Source organism: Pristis pectinata, chromosome 1 (assembly GCF_009764475.1).
Source record: "Pristis pectinata isolate sPriPec2 chromosome 1, sPriPec2.1.pri, whole genome shotgun sequence".
NCBI classification, from domain to species: domain Eukaryota; kingdom Metazoa; phylum Chordata; class Chondrichthyes; order Rhinopristiformes; family Pristidae; genus Pristis; species Pristis pectinata.
In genome coordinates, this window is record NC_067405.1 from 142311819 (window position 1) to 142332256 (window position 20438).

The 20438-nt window shown below is 45.3% G+C and overlaps 2 protein-coding genes across 6 annotated transcripts in view; one reads left to right on the forward strand and one right to left on the reverse strand.

Moving 5' to 3' along the window:
• The window catches only part of LOC127576987 (centrosomal protein of 128 kDa), a 372768-nt gene extending 369039 nt beyond the window's left edge, over window positions 1–3729 (reverse strand). For all 5 annotated transcript variants that reach the window (XM_052027856.1, XM_052027839.1, XM_052027847.1 and 2 more), the window contains exon 1: window positions 3629–3729. The gene's annotated coding sequence lies outside the window, so the exon portion shown is untranslated. The remainder of the gene's footprint in view (window positions 1–3628) is intronic.
• tshr (thyroid stimulating hormone receptor) overlaps window positions 3717–20438 on the forward strand; it is an 88182-nt gene continuing 71460 nt past the window's right edge. Inside the window, exon 1 of the mRNA XM_052019491.1 lies at window positions 3717–3866. Within this exon, the coding sequence (XP_051875451.1) occupies window positions 3717–3866 (150 nt within the window). The remainder of the gene's footprint in view (window positions 3867–20438) is intronic.

Genomic DNA, 20438 nt, shown 5'->3' on the forward strand with positions numbered 1-20438 from the left:
GACTTAAGGACAGCTTCTACCCCACTATGATAAGACTATTGAACGGTTCCCTTATACGATGAGATGGACTCTGACCTCACGATCTACCTTGTTGTGACCTTGCCCCTTTTTGCACTGCACTTTCTCTGTAGCTGTGACACTTTACTCTGTACTGTTAGTGTTTTTACCTGTACTACATCAATGCACTCTGTACTAACTCAATGTAACTGCTCTGTGTAATGAATTGACCTGTATGATCGGTATGCAAGACAAGTTTTTCACTGTACTTCAATGCAAGTGACAATAATAAACCAATACTTCAGTAAGAGAAATCAAAAGGCCAATCATTACCTAAAAGGATAGTGAACGCAAGTGAATGAAATTCAGAGTGATCTGGGTGTTCTAGTGCATGAATTGCAAAAAGTTAGTAGGCAGATTCAGCAAGTGGTTAAGGTGCCAAACGGCACATTGGCCTTTATTGTAAAGGAGTTGGAGTTGAATAGGGAGATTCTGTTACAGTTCTACAGGGTATTAGTGAGGATGAACCTGGGATACTGTGCACAGTTTTAGTCCCCTTATCTGAAAGAGGATATAGTAACATTGGAGGCCATCCAAAGGAGATTCACCAGGAAAATTCCTGAGATAAGAGGGTTGTCCTATCATGAGAGGCTAGACAGTTTGGCTTGTCAGGGTAGACGTCAAGATGTTGCCACGGGTCGTAGTCACAAGCAAGGACACATAGCTACAAAATAGGGGGCCAGTCATTTAAAGCTGAGGTGAATAGAAATTTCTTCTCTCAGAGGGTGGTGAATCTCAGGAATTCTCTGTCCCCGAGGGTGGTGGAGGCTGGATCATTAGATATATTTAAGGCACAGATAGATAAATATTTGAAAGATCAAGGAGTTGAGGGTTATGGGGAACTGACACAGAAGAGGAGTTGAGGCCAGCATAGATCAGCCATGATCACAGTGCAGGCTGGAGGGATCTGGTGGACACTCCTGCTCCTACTTTCTTGTGTACACTCAAAATGAAAACAGAAGAAGCTGGAAGTAATCGGCAGGTCAGGCAGCATCAGTAGACAGAGAAAAAGAGATGAAGCTTCAAGTCAGTAACCCTTCACAAGAACTAGGAAAATGTAGAAAACAGACACCTTGTCCATTGCAGAGAAGGGGAGGGGTGGGGAGTACAAGGGCAATGTGAATGTTAGGATGGAGACCAAGGTAAAATGGACGACACAGATTGGTGTCGACAGAAGTAGCAGTGAATACTTGTTAATGGCAGCAAATCTGTCTGGAGGAGATGTACATGGGAGTACAGAGGAGAGAGTTACAAAATAATCCTGTGCAATAAAGGACACTGCAATTGTTGGAAAGCTGAAATAAAGGAGAATGCTGGAAAAGGCTACATCTGTGGAAAGAGAAACACTTAATTACTTCAGAACTAGTCAGCGTTTGAAAAGCAAAAAACTGCGGACATTAGAAACGAAGTGAAGACAGAAAACTGGAAACAATCATCAGAGGCATCCATACAAAGAACAACAAGCTAACCCAAGTCAACCACCCCCCCACCCCCATCATGAAAGATCATCAGCCTGAAATACCAACCGCGCCCCCTTCGCACCATCCAGGTCTGGTACTCAACAGGTCTGTGAGGAAGGGAACAGGTAGAATTCCTTTTAACTCTTTCCTTCCCACTTTCCAGGGACCCAACACACTTTCCAGTTGAAGTAGCCACACACTTTCTCCAATTTAGTCAACTGCATTGGTGCACATGATGCGGTCTCTTCTACGTGGAGAAACTAAATGGAGATTGGGTAACTGCTTTGCACAAACGTCCCTGGTCCTTGCTCTGTCCCGATTGTAATTATGATGATATTGTTTATAATAACACCTCACTGCCCATGCCCATGTCCCACGCCAACACGGCCATCTGTTCTCAACCATCACAAGATGATGGGATGTGAAACAAGGGACACCTCCACCCACTCAATAGTAAACTACCTCAAGACACTACTTTAAAACAAGAGCAGAGAAGTTACCCCCAGCACTTATCCCTCAACCAAAATCACTGAAAATAGGTTATATGATAATAAGGTTAAGATATCTTTATTAGTCACATGTACATCGAAACACACAGTGAAATGCATCTTTTGCATCAAGTGTTCTGGGGGCAGCCCGAAAGTGTCGCCACACTTCCGGCACCAATATAACATGCCCACAACTTCCTAACCTAACCCGTACGTCTTTGGAATGTGGGAGGAAACCGGAGCACCCGGAGGAAACCCACGCAGACACAGGGAGAACATACAAACTCCTTACAGACAGCGGCGGGAATTGAACCCAGGTTGCTGGCACTGCAATAGCGTTACACTAACCGCTACACTACCGTGCCAGCCCTAATGCCATTTGGAGAATTTATTGTGCACATTGTGGCATCTAGTTTCTTACATTACAACTGTGACCACATTTCAAAGCCACTGTTTGAGCCATAGAGCACTTTGTGATGTTCCGGGACAGTGAAATGCACCATGTAAATATAGATTCACTTGTTTCTATTTATCTAGCGATGTGTCTGAACTCATGGAAAGGAGAGGCAGCTCTCTCTCTGCTGCATCTCAGTATATCATCAGATTGCAAACACTTAAGCACAAAGGTCTACACTGATGCTCGGATACAATACAGAGGGAGAGGCATCACGTCACAAGAGTCAGTTTCAAATGTGATATTAAACTGAAGTCTCTCGAGTGCAAAAGATCCCAGGGCACAATCTGAAGAACAGGGAAGTCATCTCCAGGTCAGTAAGTAACTCTTGCCATTGAGGGCACATATTAGTTGAGGCATTTCCCAACCTACCAACAACCATCACATTTGGCTAGTCTGTGTGAGAGAGTCACTCTGGGGCCAGTGATGAAGGGTCAGGGTCAGAGTCAGCCCCTGCCCCCAACCTCTGCCACATCCTCTACCCCGACTCCTACCCCCATACCTATCCCAGACACCATCCCCATCCCCAGATCCCCTGTTCCTCTGCCCCTATCCCATCCCCCAGTCCCCAGATCCCCCTGCCCCGTCCCCTAGGTCCCAAATATCCAAGTGCCCCATCCCACTGTTCCCCCACACGCTCGTCCCCTTCCCTCTTGCCACCCCACCACATCCCTGCTCCCCCCCACCCTGTCCTGTCCCGTCCCTCTGCTTCTCCCCGTCCTTGTGTTCCCCCCTGCCCCGTCCCTCTGCTTCTTCCCCGCCCCCTCGCCCCCGTCCCTCTGCTTCTTCCCCGCCCCGTCCCTCTGCTTCTTCCTCCCCGACCCCGTCCCTCTGCTTCTTCCTCCCCGACCCCGTCCCTCTGCTTCTTCCTCCCTCTGCTTCTTCCTTCCTCCCTCTGCTTCCCCCCACCCCGCCCCTCTGTCCCCCCCAACCACCCACCGACCCCACCCTCTGCTTCCCCCCACCCCGCCCCTCTGTCCCCCCCAACCACCCACCGACCCCACCCTCTGCTTCCCCCCACCCCGCCCCCTGTCCCCCCCAACCACCCACCGACCCCACCCTCTGCTCCCAGCCCCCAGACCCACCCTGTGCCCGGCTGAAACCCGATCACAATTATCACTGCATCCTTCACAACATCACTTCGTGGGGCCCATTTACCGTCCCGATACCTTTAATCCGCCGACGAGTCCCATACCGGCCCCAGCCGCCCGTCCCCGACCATCACCGGCCGCCGCTCGGCGTCTATAGCAACTTGAAATGTCCGCCTTCGCCCAGCCGCCGCCGAGGACCCCCATCCCGCAGGGCCGCCTGGGAAATGTAGTCCTGCTATATCCTCCGCCGCTGGAGGGACAGGGAGCGGCTGACTACAGGTCCCAGAAGGCGCCGCGGCTGACCAGCCCGCCCGGTGTAGGTGTCCCGCTCTAATGCCTGCTGGGAAATTGCGCCAAATGTCCCGCCTCTGCCCCAGTGACAGGCTGAGCGTGGGACAGGGCGCTAACTGTGCACCTGGTCAGAGGCACCTCACCCTCCTCAGACACCTGCATGTGTTTGCCCTAAAACCTTCAACTCATTTGCATCATATGTCCAAATGTTAAACAAGCTAAAGTGTCCAATTATAAATTTAAGAGATCATTCTACACAATGTCCACACTTCGAATGTGGAGTTTGATTTATTACTTCCCAATTGTCTTTGTAAAGGCGATGAGGTATAAATCCATCCTTGGTCATATGCACTAAAACCACAATGCAAGAGCAGAAAGTGCCAGAAAAACTCAAGGGGTCAGGCAGCATCTGTGGAAAGAGAAACAGTCAACATTATGGGTCTGTGGTGCTTTGTCAAAATGAAAATCTGTTTTATTTCAGATTTCCAACATAGAGTTGTAGAGTCATACAGCACAGAAACAAGCCCTTTGACCCAACCGGTACATGCAGACTAAGCTTCCCATTTAAGCTAGTCTAATTTGCCTACATTTGGCCCATAGCCCTCTAAACTTTTCCTGTCCGTTTACCTGTCCAAGTCTGAAAACACTTACCACTAGGTTCAAAGACAGCTTCTATCCCACTGTTGAAAGACTCTTGAAAAGACCTCTTGTACGATATAGATGAACTCTTGATCTCAATTACCCCATGGCCCTTGCACCTTATTTGTCTACCTGCATTGCACTCTCTGTAACCGTAATAGTATATTCTGCATTCTGTTATTGTTCTTCCTTTTGTACTACCTCAATGTATTTATGCATGGAATGATCTGTCATGCACCCTTTGTTAATGTACCTGCCTCAACCACTTTCTCTGGCAGCTCATTCCAGATATGGGCCACCCTCTGGGTAAAAAAGTTGCCCCTCAGGTTCTCATTAAATCTCTCCCCTCTTAACTTAAACCTATGTCCTCAATCCTTGGAAAAAGACTCTGCACATTTACCCTATCTATGCCCCACATCTGCAGTTATATATCTTTTCATATAAAATAGCATATCAAAATCAAGTTTATTATCATTGACATATGTCGTGAAGTTTGTTGTTTTGCAGCAGCAGTACAGTGCAAGCCATAAAGACATAAAAAGTACTATAAGTTACAAAAATAAATAACTAGTGCAAAAGAGGAATAACGAGGTAATGTTCATGGGTTCATGCACCAACAAGGAACTAAAGTGGCTTACAACGCATATGACATACATGCAACCAAGGACGATTTCAACAATACTAAATTCAAATTTATGTAAATAATTAAAGATTTAACATTCAAAATTCATATTTATTTATAACTTATGTACTGCCTGTATATCCCGAGTGCTTAGAGAAGCATAATGTTTTTATATTCATTCAAGGGATCTGCCTGGCCTGCTGAGTTCCTCCAGCATCGTAGTGCTTTTCATCAGGTTATTGATAGTGATTGATTCTTAACTGCCTTCTCAGTTCAGTGGTAATCAGGGATGGTCAATAAATTCCAGCATTGGCTGTGACATCCATAACTATGAACAAATAATAGACTACACTCTGGCTGTAAGCTTAGCCTCAAAGAATAGACAGAAAACTAGGGAAGGACACAGAGAAACACACAGGATGAAGGACATCAGCTATGAGAAATTAGAAAAGTTTAACAGAAAGTTAAAATAAAAGGCTTATATGTGCACAACATCTTTCACAGCTTCAGGATGCCCCAAAAACTTTACAAGTGTCACTATTTTTTCAGGTGTAGTAATCTAACATGGCAACCAATTCATCTGCAGCAACCTCCAACAGATAGTTAATGATAGACAATCTGTGCTTCTTATTGAGGGATCAGTATCAGAGAGGACATCAGGGGACAGCTCCCCTATAGATCTTATAGCTTTAAGATGCATTTTGAGAATAGTCAGGTCCTCAAGTCTGATGTCTCGGCTGAAAGGCAGCACTCCCTCAATGCCACACTGGAGATTCAGCAGACTCTTTTGTGCTTAAGTCATGGATTGTAAGCCTTTTAAAGCAATTGTTGGTCCAGAGTTGGCAATGGCAACAAAGGCAAAGGTGGACTGTGCTCTTATCTCAATTTGATTACACAGATGAGTTTAAAAATTCCAAACAAAATACCATTGTCAAAGTTACGACCTGGGACATTGCGTTCAGGTTTAGTCTCCCCACTAAGGAAGGATACCTATGAGAGGAAGTGCAACAAAAGGTCACCAAAGTGGATTCTGGGATGGTCAGAGGTGATTTGGCCAATGAGGAGAGATTAAACAGACTAGGCCTACACAGTCTATAGTTTAGAAGAATGAGAGATAACCTCACTGAAATGCAAGATTCTTAGAAGGTTTGACAGGGTAGAAGTAGAGTTGATGTTTCCCTTGGCTGGGGTGTCTAAAACCAAGGACCATTGGTTTTATCAGAAAAAGAAAGTTCTTCACCAAGTGCGTAGCAAGTCTACCCAAGAGAGATATGGAGGCTTGGTCACTGAGCATATTCAAGGCACTGATTTTGGATGTGAAGGGAATCAAGGGAGATGGGCCTAGTACAAGAAAGTGACAATGATATAAAGATTAGCCAGGATCTTGTTGAATGGTAGAGTAGGTTCAAGGGCTGGATTGCCTGCTCCTTCTTATGTTCTTATGCACCTATGTTCTTCTCACAACTCCAACTCTCCCTCCTCAAAATCTAGATTATGCTGCAGCATCAAATTGTTTCTCCCAAACTGCGGCACTTCACACTTACCTGCATTAAATTGCATCTCCCTTACGACTGCCTGCTGCCCCCCGCCCCCAACTCTGTGGAAGTCCCATACTATCCTCCTCATTACTTATAACCCTGCCAAGTTTTGTTGGGAACATAAAAGCATTAGAAATAGGAACAGGAAGAGCCCATTTGGTTCCTCAAGCCTGGTCCACCATTATAAGATCATTGTGGCCTCCTTTACATTTGTGAGACCAAACGCAGAAGCTAGTTGACCGTCTCGCAGAACGCCTGCGCTCTGTCTGTAACCGCGACCTGCGTCTCCCCGTTGCCAGTCACTTCAACTCCCCCTCCCACACTATTACTGATGTGTCAGTCCTCGGCGTCCTCCACTGCCAGAATTCCAAGCGCAAACTGGAGGAACAGCACCTCATTTTCCGTCTTGGAACCTTGCAGCCTAACGGCATGAACATTGAATTCTCTCACTTTAGGTAATCCCCACCCCCCTTCCCCACAACCCCCCCCCCCATCATGCTTCTTCTCTTCTTCCCTTTCCTAGCCCTTTTTTTCTCTCCTTACCTTTGACCCATCCCCCGGTGGATCTGCTCTCCCCTCCTCCCCCACACCTACCCATCACTGTCTCTTACCTGCATTTACCTATCACCACCTTGTGCCCACCCCGCCTCCCCTCTTTTGTCCACCTATCACAGCTCTGCTTTTCCCTCCTATATATCGGGCTTCCCCTTTCCCTATCTTCAGTCCTGAAGAAGGGTCCTGACCCGAAACGTCGACCACCTGCTTTTCTCCACGGGTGCTGCCTGGCCTGCTGAGCTCCTCCAGCATCATCGTGTTTTTCATCCAGATTCCAGCATCTGCGGCCCTTTGTTTCTCTATTATAAGATCATTGACTGATCTTTTATCTCAATACCATTTTCCTGTCTTGTCTCCATGGCCCTTGTTTCCTTTAACATCCAGAAACCTATCAATTTCAGTTTTAAGGATTCAGAAAGTGAATTTGTGAGATATGACACCACCCATTCATTAACACTTTGGGTGAGGAGTTCATCTGCATCCATCTGCCCTCAAAAACAACCTTCGCCCCAGTAGTTGCACCCATGCTTAAGAGTAAAGCCAGTAGATTATCAGACCTAAAGGTTCAGATCAATGTCCATCTACGACCTAAGTCAGTGATAATAAACCTGATTCAGATTCTGAACTGGAGCATAAGATTAAATTTCTTTAAAAGCTTTTCCTACACCCATAACCTGACCAGAGCAGTGGATGCATAGGAATCCCTCAACTCCAAATCATATCATCCTGACTTTGAAGTATATCACCATTACTTCACCATCACCAACTCTAAATGCTGGAACTCCCTACCTAATAGCACTGTACCAGCAATATCACTAGAACTGCAGCAATTCAAGACGGCAGTTCACCACCACTTTTTCAAGACAATCCAGGAATGAGCAACTCATTCCTCATTGAGGGGTCAGCGGTGGAAAGGGTGAGCATCTTCAAGTTCCTGGGCATCAACATCTCAGAGGATCTATCCTGGGCCCATCACATGGATCCAATCATGAAAAAGGCACACCAGTGGCTCTACTCCATTAGGAGTTTCAGGAGACTTGGTATGTCACCAAAGACTCTTAAAAATTTTGATAGATGTACAGTGGAGAGCATTCTGACCGGTTGCATCACCGCCTGGTATGAAGCCTCCAATGCACAGGATCACAAGAGGCTGCAGAGTGTTGTAGACTCTGCTAGCTCCACCATGGGCACAACCCTCCCCATCATCGAGGACATCTTCAAGAGGTGGTTCCTCAAGAAGGTGGCGTCCATCATCAAGGACCCTCATCATCCAGGACATGCTCTCTTCTCATTACTAGCATCAGGGAGGAAGTACTGGAGCCTGAAGACGCAAACTCAATGATCCAGGAACAGCTTCTTCCCCTCCAACATCAGATTTCTGAATGATCCATGAACACTACCTGCTACATGCTACACCTGTCCCTACAACTCCTCCCTCACCATCATTCAGGATCCCAGACAATCCTTCCAGGTGAGGCAGTGCTTCACCTTTGATTCCGAGGGTGTCATTTATTGCATCCAGTGCTCCTGGTGCGGCCTCCTGTATATCGGTGAGACCGGACGCAGATTGGGTGACCGCTTCATCGAGCACCTTCACTCCATCCACCGCAACAGCCAGGACCTCCCGGTGGTCACCCCCACTTCAATTCCACATCCCACTCCCATACCAACATGTCTATCCATGGCCTCCTCTACTGCCACGTTGAGGCCAGGTGCAGGTTGGAGGAGCAACACCTCATATTCCGCCTTGGGAGTCTCCAACCCGATGGCCTCAACATCGATTTCTCTAACTTCCAGTAACCCCTCCCCTTCTTTTTCTCCCCCCCCCCCCACCACTCCTTTGTCTTCCCTTATTCCTGTGGCTCCCTTCCCCCACCTTGATGACCTGCCCATCTCCTCTCCTCCCCTCCCCCATCCTTTATTCCATGGTCCACTACCCTCTCCTACCAGATTCCTTCTTCTTCAGCCCTCAGCCTCTTCTACCCTTCACCTCTGAGCTTCTTACATCTTCTCCCCCTCGCCCACCCACCTACCGTCCCCCCTCACTTGGACTCGCCTCTCACCTGGACTCACCTATCCCCTGCCTGCGTGTGCTCCTCCCCCTCCCCCCACCTTCTTATTCTGGCTTCTGCCCTCTTCCTTTCCAGTCCTGATGAAGGGTCTCGGCCCGAAACATCAGCTGTTTATTTCCCTCCATGGATGCTGCCTGACCTGCTGAGTTCCTCCAGCACTTTTTGTGTATTGCTCCAGATTCCAGCATCTGCAGAATTTCTTGTCTCAACACTACCGTATTGTTCCTTTTTTTTGCACTATTTATTTATTTTTGTTATTTATAGATTTTTATATTGTGCATCGCACTGCTGCCGCAAAACAACAAATTTCACGTCATATATCAGTGATAATAAATCTGATTCTGATTCAAATGCTGGCCTTGACAGCAAAACCTATATCTAATGTCTGAATAATAAATAAAGATTGTTCAAGTCTAGCTGAGACATATAGGGATTCACATAGAAGTAGTTGTGGGACAGGTGTATCAGCATAAATTTCAATGTTTGGAAACAGATTACGAGTTTGCAGATGACACCACCATAGTGGGCCAGATCTCAAACAATTACAAGACAGAGTACAGAAGGAGACAGAAGGACTAGTGTCATGGTGTCAGGACAACAACCTCTCCCTCAATGTCAACAAAAAAGCTGATCTTTGACCTCAGGAAGTGGGACAGAGCACATGCCCCTGTCTGTATCAATGGTGCTGAGGTGGAGATGGCTGAGAGCTTCAGGTTCCTCGGTGTAAACATCACCAACAACTTGTCCTGGTCCAGCCACATTGATGCCATGGCCCAGAATGCACACCTATGCCTCTACTTCCTCAGAAGGCTACGGAAATTTGGCATGTCCCCGATGACCCACACCATTACAGGTGCACCATAGAAAGCATCCTAACCAGATGCATCACAGCTTGATACGGCAATTGCTCTGTCCAATACCACAAGTTGCAGAGAGTTGTGGACACAGCCCAGTCTATCACAAAAAACAGCCCCCCCTCCATTGGCTCTCTCTACGTTTTCTGCTGCCTTGGTAAAGCAGACCAACATATTCAAGGACCCCTCCCACCCCAGTCATTCTCTCTTCAACCCTCTTCCATTGGGCAGAAGATACAAAAGCCTGAGAACACGTACCACCAGGCTCAGGGACAGCCTCTATCCCGATGTTAGAAGACTTTTGAACTGAACTCTTATACAATAAAGATGAACTCTTTATCTCTCAATCTACCTTGTTGGGGCCCTTGCACTTCATTTGTCTACCTGCACTGCACTTTCTCTGTAACTGTAACACTATATTTTGCATTCTGTTTTGTCTTCCTTTTTTTATTACCCTGTGTACTTATGTATGGAATAATCTGTCCGGATGACACGCAAACAAAGCTTTTCACTGTACCTCGGTACATGTGACAATAATAAACTAACTACCAATTACCAGATGTCAACCAATCACCAATTTTTATACTTAGAAACTGAAAACAATGAAAAAGCAGCTATCTGGTCATTATGCCATTGTTGTTTGTGGATGCCTGCTGTGTCCCAATTTTCCTGCATTACCTCATTTGCTACATTTCCAAAGTTCTTCATTGACTGTAAAATGTTTTGAGACATTGCAAGATCATTAAAGGCTTGATGCAAATGGAAAACTTACCTTGAATTTTGTAGGATCCTAGTGCACTAAAAGGCAAATCACTCTGAACACCTTCTGATGCAGATGATATAACTCCGTATCAGTTACTGCAAGGAGTTACCAGACAAGTAACTGAGAGCCCTGGACCAAAAATCCAGGGTTCTAATTTAAATTCCATTAATAATCTGGAAATTGGTAGGATGAATACCAACTAGTCTTCGTGATGATGTCCGTGCAATCTGCCAATTTTCCTTCAAAACCCACCTGGTTCACAAATGTCCATCAGGGGAGGAAATCTGCCATCAATACGTAGCCTGACCTATTTGTGACTCTGGTCCCAGCCCATATCGTTGACTCTTAAATGCCCTCCGAAGTGCCCTAGCAAATTACCCTCGCCACGACCTTTTCAAGGGCAATTAGGGGTGAGCAATAAATGCTGGCATGGCCAACAACATCCAGGTCTAGAAACATAAGAATGAAAAATGGCTTCAGTATTACAACATTACCTTGCAGAGATTCACTTGAGGCCATGGTCCAGAAATTACTGCTATCAATATTAGTGAGCACATATTCACTGTGTTCACATAGTCTGTTTACAACTGTAACTGAGGTATTTATTTGTGTTAATCAAAAGAGTGGGCAGGAGAAACAGTTGTTCCTTAAAAAAGTAGAATGCAAGAAACCTATGTTATTTATTATTAGACAACAACAACATGTATGCATGTGTGAATAATGTCAATTTTACAAATAGTGCTCAACATTTCCAACAGCATTGCTGTGAAATTTTACATTTCAGTAGTTATTTAAAGTTTTATTGGTGAATAATACTTTCTGAACTCATTGGCTGCTTTTGTTGCATGCGTATCCTAGCAACCACTCCCGTAACAACACAAGAGCCAACAAAGCAAACTGCTGAGCTAGATCCGGGAAGTAAAATTCATAAGTCTGGAGAGTGTCAAAAAACACTATTCCCATACTTAATACCACAATGAAACGTATAGCAGCCAACGTTTCCAATACCTGGTGTACAACTAGGAAAATAATTTATTTGTTGGATGTGTTGTGTGGGATTAATGCATCAAAAATAGGCAGTGTTTTTAAAGTTTAGAGAGCTGCATCTACTGAGTGATGACAGATGCCTGATGTTTTAAACTTCTGTCTGCTTTTCTCTTTCCGAAGCCTGTTTCAATATCTTCTGGGAATGTTCCAAAATTCCATTATCTTCATCAACAAGATCTAAAGGTTAAAATTGCTGCACACAACATGGACAATAATATTCCCAACTGATTTAATGTCCACAGGATGCTCAGGAATTCCATTTTGTATTAGTTTAGTCAATTCCTAACATAATCAGTTGAATGTCACTTGGCTGGAAGATCTAACTTGTGGCTCAGCCTGCCAATTCTAATATTGCACCCTAATTCCCTTATCTTTGCAGTAATTATTGCAAAGAAATATAATGAGCTTGACATTATTAAGTGGCTTTGGTTATCATTTATGTAGGATTGAATTCTTCACTTCAGCACTGACTGAGGTGCTATCTTTCAGACAGGATATCTATCGGCTCAAGTCAATGAAAATGATCCCCTGCTACTTTTGGAAGGTGGGTGGGGAAGATTTTGCCAGAGACCTAGGTAATTTTTATTCCTCAACCAGAAGTAAGAGAGATTATTAGTTAACTTATCTTATTCCTGTTTGTACAACCTTGCAGTGGGTAAATTGTTTCCTCTATTACAACTGAGGTTACACATCAAGCAGACTCCATGTCTTTTAAAGCAATTTGGTTGTGAGAGGCACTACAGAAATGCAGGTGAACTCCTGCTTAAGGCCCATAACTCTTATTCTTGATCTCGACCTGATCCTGAATGAAATAAATAATACTGCAAAAATAAGCCTCCAAATATATTGTAGTATATTTTTGATGCATTAATCCCACACAACACATCCAACAAATAAAATATTTTGTGTAGTTTCAGACAAAAAATTACACAGGTCAGTACAAAACATCTGCAGCGGATCAGATTCTACTTACATTGTCCAACGCTGGAATTTATTACAGTAAAAATCTGATAGGCTCTTCTTCTTTGCTTGTTGCTGAGCCCTATGATGCAGGGACAGGGAAAGGAATGAGTGTGCATGGAAATGGAATGTCAGAGAGGGAGTACTGCCAATCAAGTAGGGATAGTTTTGCGAATCACACTATTGCTAACAGCAGTTTTCATTGTATTAGTCTTGAGCCTAAAAAGGAGAATTACTGAATCCTTCCAGTTTGCATTATCCTGTAAAAATTCTCAAAGGTTGTTCAATCGAGTTTGGGTTGAGGTATCCACCAAGACAACCTCCCTTTGGAAAATCCCACTATAGGTTACTGGAATTCATTCATGACCTTGTTGGCCAATGTAGGTAAACCAAGGCAATATAATGTAGGTCTTCCTTTCTGTCATCATGAACGTTCTGTACTTCACATGATACCTTCAAGCTGCCTACCACCTTCTGTATGATCAACTGACTGAGCTTATGCTTTGGACTGAGAGGAGGCAGTAACACAGTGATATACAGTGGGACTTTGCACAAGGTATTGGTCTTGGTATTGATTTATTATTGTCACGTACCAAGGTACAGTGAAAAACAGGTTGTGCTGATCTCGATGCCAATTTATTCTGAATGTCCTCCTCCTGCGTATCACTCATATCCCTCCATTCCTTTCATATTCATGTGTCTATCTAAAAGCCTCTTAAACTCCACCAAACTGCCTGCTTCCACTACTACCCCTCTAACCTTAAAGGCATGTCCTCTGGTGTTTGACATTTCTACCCTGCGGTACAGATTCTAACTATCTACCCAATCTATGCCTCGCATAATTTTAAAAGCTTCCATCAGGTCTCCCCTCAGCCTCCGACGCTCAAGTGAGAACAACCCAAGTTTGTCCAACCTTTCCTCAGAGCTCATACCCTCTAATCCAGGCAGCATCCTGGTAAACCTCTTCTGCACCCTCTCCACAGTCTCCACATTCATCCTATAATAGGGCAACCAGAACTGCACGCAATGCTCCAAGTGTGGTCTGACTAAAGTTTGATATAGCTCAGCATGACTTCCTTGAGTATAAGAGTGCATGCTAGATGCCTTCCTCAAAGGGAAGTGGAAACTGCATATTGTCAAGACAGAAATAAATATTCCCTTGATAAGCAAGGGGTTTAAGGAATGTAGAGTTGAGGTTACAATCAGATGAATCATGATCTTATTAAGAGGTGGAGTAGGTTTGAGGGCTGAATGGCCTCATCCTGCTCCCAGCTCATGTCCAAATGATTATACACTGAATATAAGATATCCTTATTAGTCACACGTACATTGAAACACACAGTGAGATGCACCTTTTGCGTAGAGTGTTCTGAGGGCAGCCCACAAGTGTCGCTACGCTTCCGGTGCCAACATAGCATGCCCACAACTTCCTAACCCATACGTCTTTGGAATGTGGGAGGAAACCGGAGCACCTGGAGGAAACCCACACTGATACGGGGAGAACGTACAAGCTCCTTACAGACAGTGGCCAGAATTGAACCCGGTTCACTGGCGCTGTAATAGCGTTACGCTAACCGCTGCACTACCGTGCCTGCCCTGCACTACCATGCCTGCATTCAGACTTTGGAATCCTCTAGGATATAAAGCTCCAAAGATTCACAAGCCTCTGAGAAAAGAAATTCTTCCCCATCTCCATGTTAAACAGGGCCTCCCAGTTCTGGATTACCCCAAACAGAGATATACCCACTCTGTATCTACTTAGCCCATGCCCTCAGAATCCCAATCTCAGTGAGATCACCTGTCATTCTAAACTCCAGTCAGTGTTCAGCTAACCTGCACAATCCTTCCTCGTAAGACCATTTCCTCATCCCAAGAAACAACCTAAGAACCTCCTCTGAACTACCTCCAGTGTATTCCTTCTTGTGTAAGAAGACTAAGGCTCTACACATTACATCATGTGTGTCTCACCAATGACTTCTAGAGTTGTAGCAAGATTTCCCTACTTTTATACTCCCCTTTGCAATAAAGGTCAACATTCACCTTTCTAATTATTTGCCATAACTCTGTTCTAACTTTCTGTGTTTGGTTTACAAGGATACTCAGGTTCCTCTGTACCACAGCGTCCTGTAGTCTCTCTCCATTTAAACAATATTCTGTTTTTCTACCCATCCTACAAAAGTGGACATCGTATCTCCATTGCCACACGTCTGCCCACTCACTTAATCTATCTGTATCCCTTTGCACAATGTTTGTGTCCTCTGTACAACTTGCTTTCCCATCTACCTTGATATCACCAGCATATGTCTTAAAAGTAAGAGGTTCCACAAACGTGGACATTGAGAAAGAACGTGTCAGGGTAGGGATGGATTTGATACATTAGGAGGACAGTGCCCATGGAGGTTAGAAGATAAAGAGAGAGGGAAGATTAGAACAGCCCGAACCACAGAAAGACTGATACACCAGAGAAACAAGAAAGGATGTGATAAGAAGAAAGTGGAATATAGAACTGATGGTTTCAGTGCCCTGGAGGAGATACTTTTTTATCCTTGAAAGAGAGAGAGAGGAGGGGAGAGAGTGAGGGGAGAGAGTGAGGGGAGAGAGAGGGGGAGAGTGAGGGGAGAGAGAGGGGGAGAAAGAGGGGGAGAAAGGGGGGGAGAGAGGGGAAGAGAGTGGGGGCAGAGAGAGGGGGAGAGAGAACTTAAGCTTATGGATGTCAGGGGTAAGTTTTTTTACACAGAGAGTGGTGGGTGCATGGAACGCACTGCCAGCAGAGGTTGTGGGGGCAGATACATTAGGGACATTTAAGTCTCTTAGATAGACACATGAATGATAGAAAAATGGAGGGGCTATGTGGGAGGGAAGGGTTAGATAGATCTTCGAGCAGGATAAGATGTTGGCACAACATTGTGGGCCGAAGGATCTGTACTGTGCTGTAGTATTCTACATTCTATATGTTCTATGAGATGGATGGTTATCTTATCAGTAAAAAGAGGACATTAGGAATATGGGGGCACAAGAGACTGCAGATGCTGGAATCTGGAGTAACAGTCTGCTGGAGGAACTCAGGGGGTCGAGCAGCATCTGTGGAGGGAAAGGAATTGTCAATGTTTCGGGTTGAAGCCCTGAATCAGTCAGTCCTAACCTTATAGAGGTGTTTAAATTATGAGGGGCATAGATAAAGTGAATGCACACAGTTTTTTTCCCAGTGGAAGGGATTCAAAAAATTGGACATAATTTTAAGGTGAGAGGGGAAAGATTTAAAAGGAACCTGAGGGGCAACTTCTTCACACAGAGGGTGGTGAACAAATGGAATAAGTTGCCAGAGGAAGTGGTTGAGGAAGGTATAATAACAATACTTAAAAGACATTTGGACAGGTACATGGATAGGAAAGGTTTAGAGAGATAAGGGGCCAAACAATGGGTGAATGGGACTAGCTTAGTTGGGAATCTTGGTTGGCATGAACCAGTTGGGCCGAAGGGCCTGTTTCCGTGCTGTATGACTCTGTGACCCATTGAGTTCCTCCAGTACTGTTACTTAGGAATATGGAGTCAGGAATAGTGGAGGGGAGAGGCTTGGGTAGGATAGTGGTGGTGGAGGAGAGGGCAATCAGTAGGGGTTGGCTCAACCTCATACTGAGCCAGGCAACCTCTGTTGGAAAGTGCATGGTGCATGGATAGGGTGTCCAATGAGGATGTTGGATTTGGTTTTCACAACCCCTTCACTTTCACTTTCTGACCATTGAGGGCAGTATAAAGGTTAACTTGAAAGGGGTGTGCGTGACAGAGAGAAGGAGGGAAAGACAGAGGGACGGAGAGGAAGATAGATAGGTAGACAGAGAGAAAGAGTTACTAGGACATGAGCATCCATTCTCCTCAGGAGAGAAGGGAAGAAACTTTTGAGAGATAGAATTAGTTATTATTTAGTATCAGGAAATCTTTCCTTTTATTCCATGTGGTGTTCAAATTAGTTTTTATGCACTTCAAATATTTTAGTTCGCCTTCTGATAAAGACTCAGGAAGAACATGAAAAAAGTGGCCGAGACTTTTAGAAACATAGAAACATAGAAAAACTACAGCACAATTCAGGCCCTTCGGCCCACAAAGCTGTGAAGAACATGTCCCTACCCTAGAAGTTACTAGGCTTACCCATAGCCCTCTATTTTTCTCAGCTCCATATGCCTATCTAACTGTCTCTTGAAAGACCCTATCGTATCCGCCTCCACCACCGTTTCCGGCAGTCCATTCCACACACTCACCACTCTCTGAGTAAAAAACTTACCCCTGACATCTGCTCTATATCTACTCCCCAGCACCTTAAACCTATGTCCTCCTGTGGCCACCAATTCAGCCCTGGGGAAAAGCCTCTGACTATCTACCCGACCAATACCTCTCATCATCTTATATACCTCTATCAGGTCCCCCCCTCATCCTCCATTTCTCCAAGGAGAAAAGGCCAAGTTCCCTCAACCTGCTTTCATAAGGCATGCTCCGCATTCCAGGCAGCATCCTTGTAAATCTGCTCTGCACCCTCTCTATGGCTTCCACATCTTTCCTGTAGTGAGTTGACCAGAACTGAGCACAATACTCCAAGTGGGGTCTGACCAGGGACCTATATAGGTGCAACAATACCTCATGGCTCCTAAATTCAATTCCCCGATTGATGAAGGACAATACACCATATGCCTTCTTAACCACAGAGTCAACCTGCGCTGTCACTTTGAGCGTCCTATGGACTCGGACCCCAAGATCCCTCTGATCCTCCACACTGCCAAGAGTACTACCATTAAGACTATATTCCGCCAACATATTTGACCTACCAAAATGAACCACTTCACACTTATCTGGGTTGAACTGCATCTGCCACTTCTCAGCCCAACTCTGCATCCTATCTATGTCCCTCTGTAACCTCTGACAGCCCTCCAAACTATCCACAACACCCCCAACCTTCGTGTCATCCGCAAACTTACTAACCCACCCCTCCACTTCCTCAGTCACAAAAAGCTGGAGGAAATCAGCGGGTCAGGCAGCGTTTGTGGAGGGAAATGGACAGTGGATGTTTCAGGTTGAGCCCATTCATCTGGACTGCAAGATGGAGGGGAGACAACCAGTATAAAAAGGTGCAGGGAAGGAATGGGGCAAGAGCTGGCAGGTGATAGGTGGATCCAGGTGAGGGGGGGGGTGATAGGCAGATGGAGGAGGGGAGAGTGGGAATAGCGACAGAGGCTGGGAGGTGATAGGTAGAGGTGACAAAGGGCTGAAGATGATGGCATCTGATAGGAGAGGAAAGTGGAGCATTTCAAATCTCTGTGGAATCTGTTGTAACCAAGGCACCTGGAGAGCACTCCTGTAGTGATGAAGAAGCACAACTTAATGGAAAGGACAACGGTAACCCAGAAAAATATTGAATACTTTCCTCAGGCAATTAATATCTGAGAGACTCACATGCACTGTGAATTCACTTTGCCCTGGATGGGTTATTGAGCTCTGCATTGTCATTGAAAGAGCAAACTTGTACAAGATTAGTCCAATTGAATCTACATCTCTGGTCAGTTTTGTTTACCATCAGCTTACTCCTTATCAGCATATCTGTATGTAACCAACTCCATACTCATCCCTCAACCGTTCAAACTAGCTTAATCCATCATTTATGTCTTTGCTTTTCGTGGGAGCTTGCTGTGCATATAATAGTTGCTGCATTTCCTACATTGGCCACGTCTCCTACAGGAAGTCCTGAAGTAGGCGGTCCAAAGTGTTGTGGAGGCTAGGTCATTGCGGGTAATTAAAGAAGGACAGCATATAAATTTTTGAATGATCAGGAAAAGACAGGGAATTGGCACCAAAGATGAGCTGAGGCCTGGGACAGATCACCCAATGTCATATTGAATGGCAGGGCAAGCTTGAGGGACTGAGTGGCCTATTCCTGCTCCTATTTTATCATGTTCTTATGTTTTCTTATGTAAAAGTTGACACATAAATGGCCTAAATGGGCATAAGTGGCCATAAATGGGCAGGCACGGTAGTGTAGCAGTTAGTGTAACGCTATTTCAGTGCAGGTGACTCAGATTCAATTCCAGCCACTGTCTGTAAGGAGTTTGTACGTTCTCTCCGTGTCTGCGTGGGTTTCCTCCGGGTGCTCCGGTTTCCTCCCACATTCCAAAGACGTATGGGTTAGGAAGTTGTGGGCATGCTACGTTGGCGCCGGAAGCGTGGCAACACTTGCGGGCTGCCCCCAGAACACTCTACGCAAAAGATGCATTTCACTGTGTGTTTCGATGTACGTGTGACTAATAAAGAAATCAGATCTTATCTTATCCTATAAGAATCTGCTTGGCCATAAATTCAGCCCTGTGTTGCATACGAGCATACAAAAGTACAAATTCGGAGCTAGATTAAGCCTTTCAGCCCCTGAGGCCAGTCCATCTTTTAATGAAATCAAGGCTGATCTTACAGCACTCAAACCCTGCTCACTTGCAGTGACCTGCTTATCAAGACTTTACTTCGGCCTAAGATATATTCAAAGACTCTGCCTCCACTGCCCTTTGAGGAAGAGAGTTCCAAAGGCTCATGACCCTCAGAGAGAAAATGTCACCTCATCTCTAAGTAGGTCACCCTTTATTTTTCTGGGTTCACCCACAAGAGTGAACATCCCCTCCACGTCCGTCCTATGAATGCTCCTCAGAACCTTATATGTTTCACTTCGTACACTTCCTCCTTTTCAGGAGGCTGCTGGTGACTAGCGGCGTTCCACAGGGGTCAGTGTTGGGACCACAACTTCTCACTTTCTTCATTAATGATCTGGGTGAAGGAACTGATGGCATTGTGGCCAAGTTTGTGGATGATACAAAGATGGGTGGAGGGGCAGGTAGTGTTGAGGAAGCAGGGAGTCTGCAGAAGGACTTGGACAGGTTAGGAGAATGGGTAAAGAAGTGGCAGATGGAATACAGTGTAGGGAAGTTTGGGGTTATGCACTTTAGTAGGAAGAACAAAGGTGCAGACTATTTTCTAAATGGGGAGAGAATTCAGAAATCAGAGGTCATAAAGTCATAGAGCACAACAGCAGAGAAACAAGCCTTTCAGCCCATCTAGTTCATACCGGCCTGCTTTTCTGCCTAGTTCCATCTACCTGCACCCGGACTATAGCCCTCCATACCCCTCCCATCCATGTACCCATCCAAACCTCTCTTATATGTTCCAATTGAACCCGCATCCATCACTTCCGCTGGCAGCTCGTTCCACACTCGCACCACCCTCTGAGTGAAGTAGTTCCCCCTCAGATTCCCCTTAAATATTTTACTTTCACCCTAAACCTATGACCTCTAGTTCTAGTCTCACCCAACCTGAGGGGAAAAAGCCGACATGCATTCAGTCTATCTATACACCTCATAATTTCGTATACCTCTACTCCCCTCATTCTCCTGCGCTCCAGGGAATAAAGTCCTAACCTATTCAACCTTTCCTCAAGTCCCGGCAACATCTGTGTAAATTTTCTCTGCACTCTTTCAAGCTTACTGATATCTTTCCTGTGGGTAGGTGACCAGAACTGCACA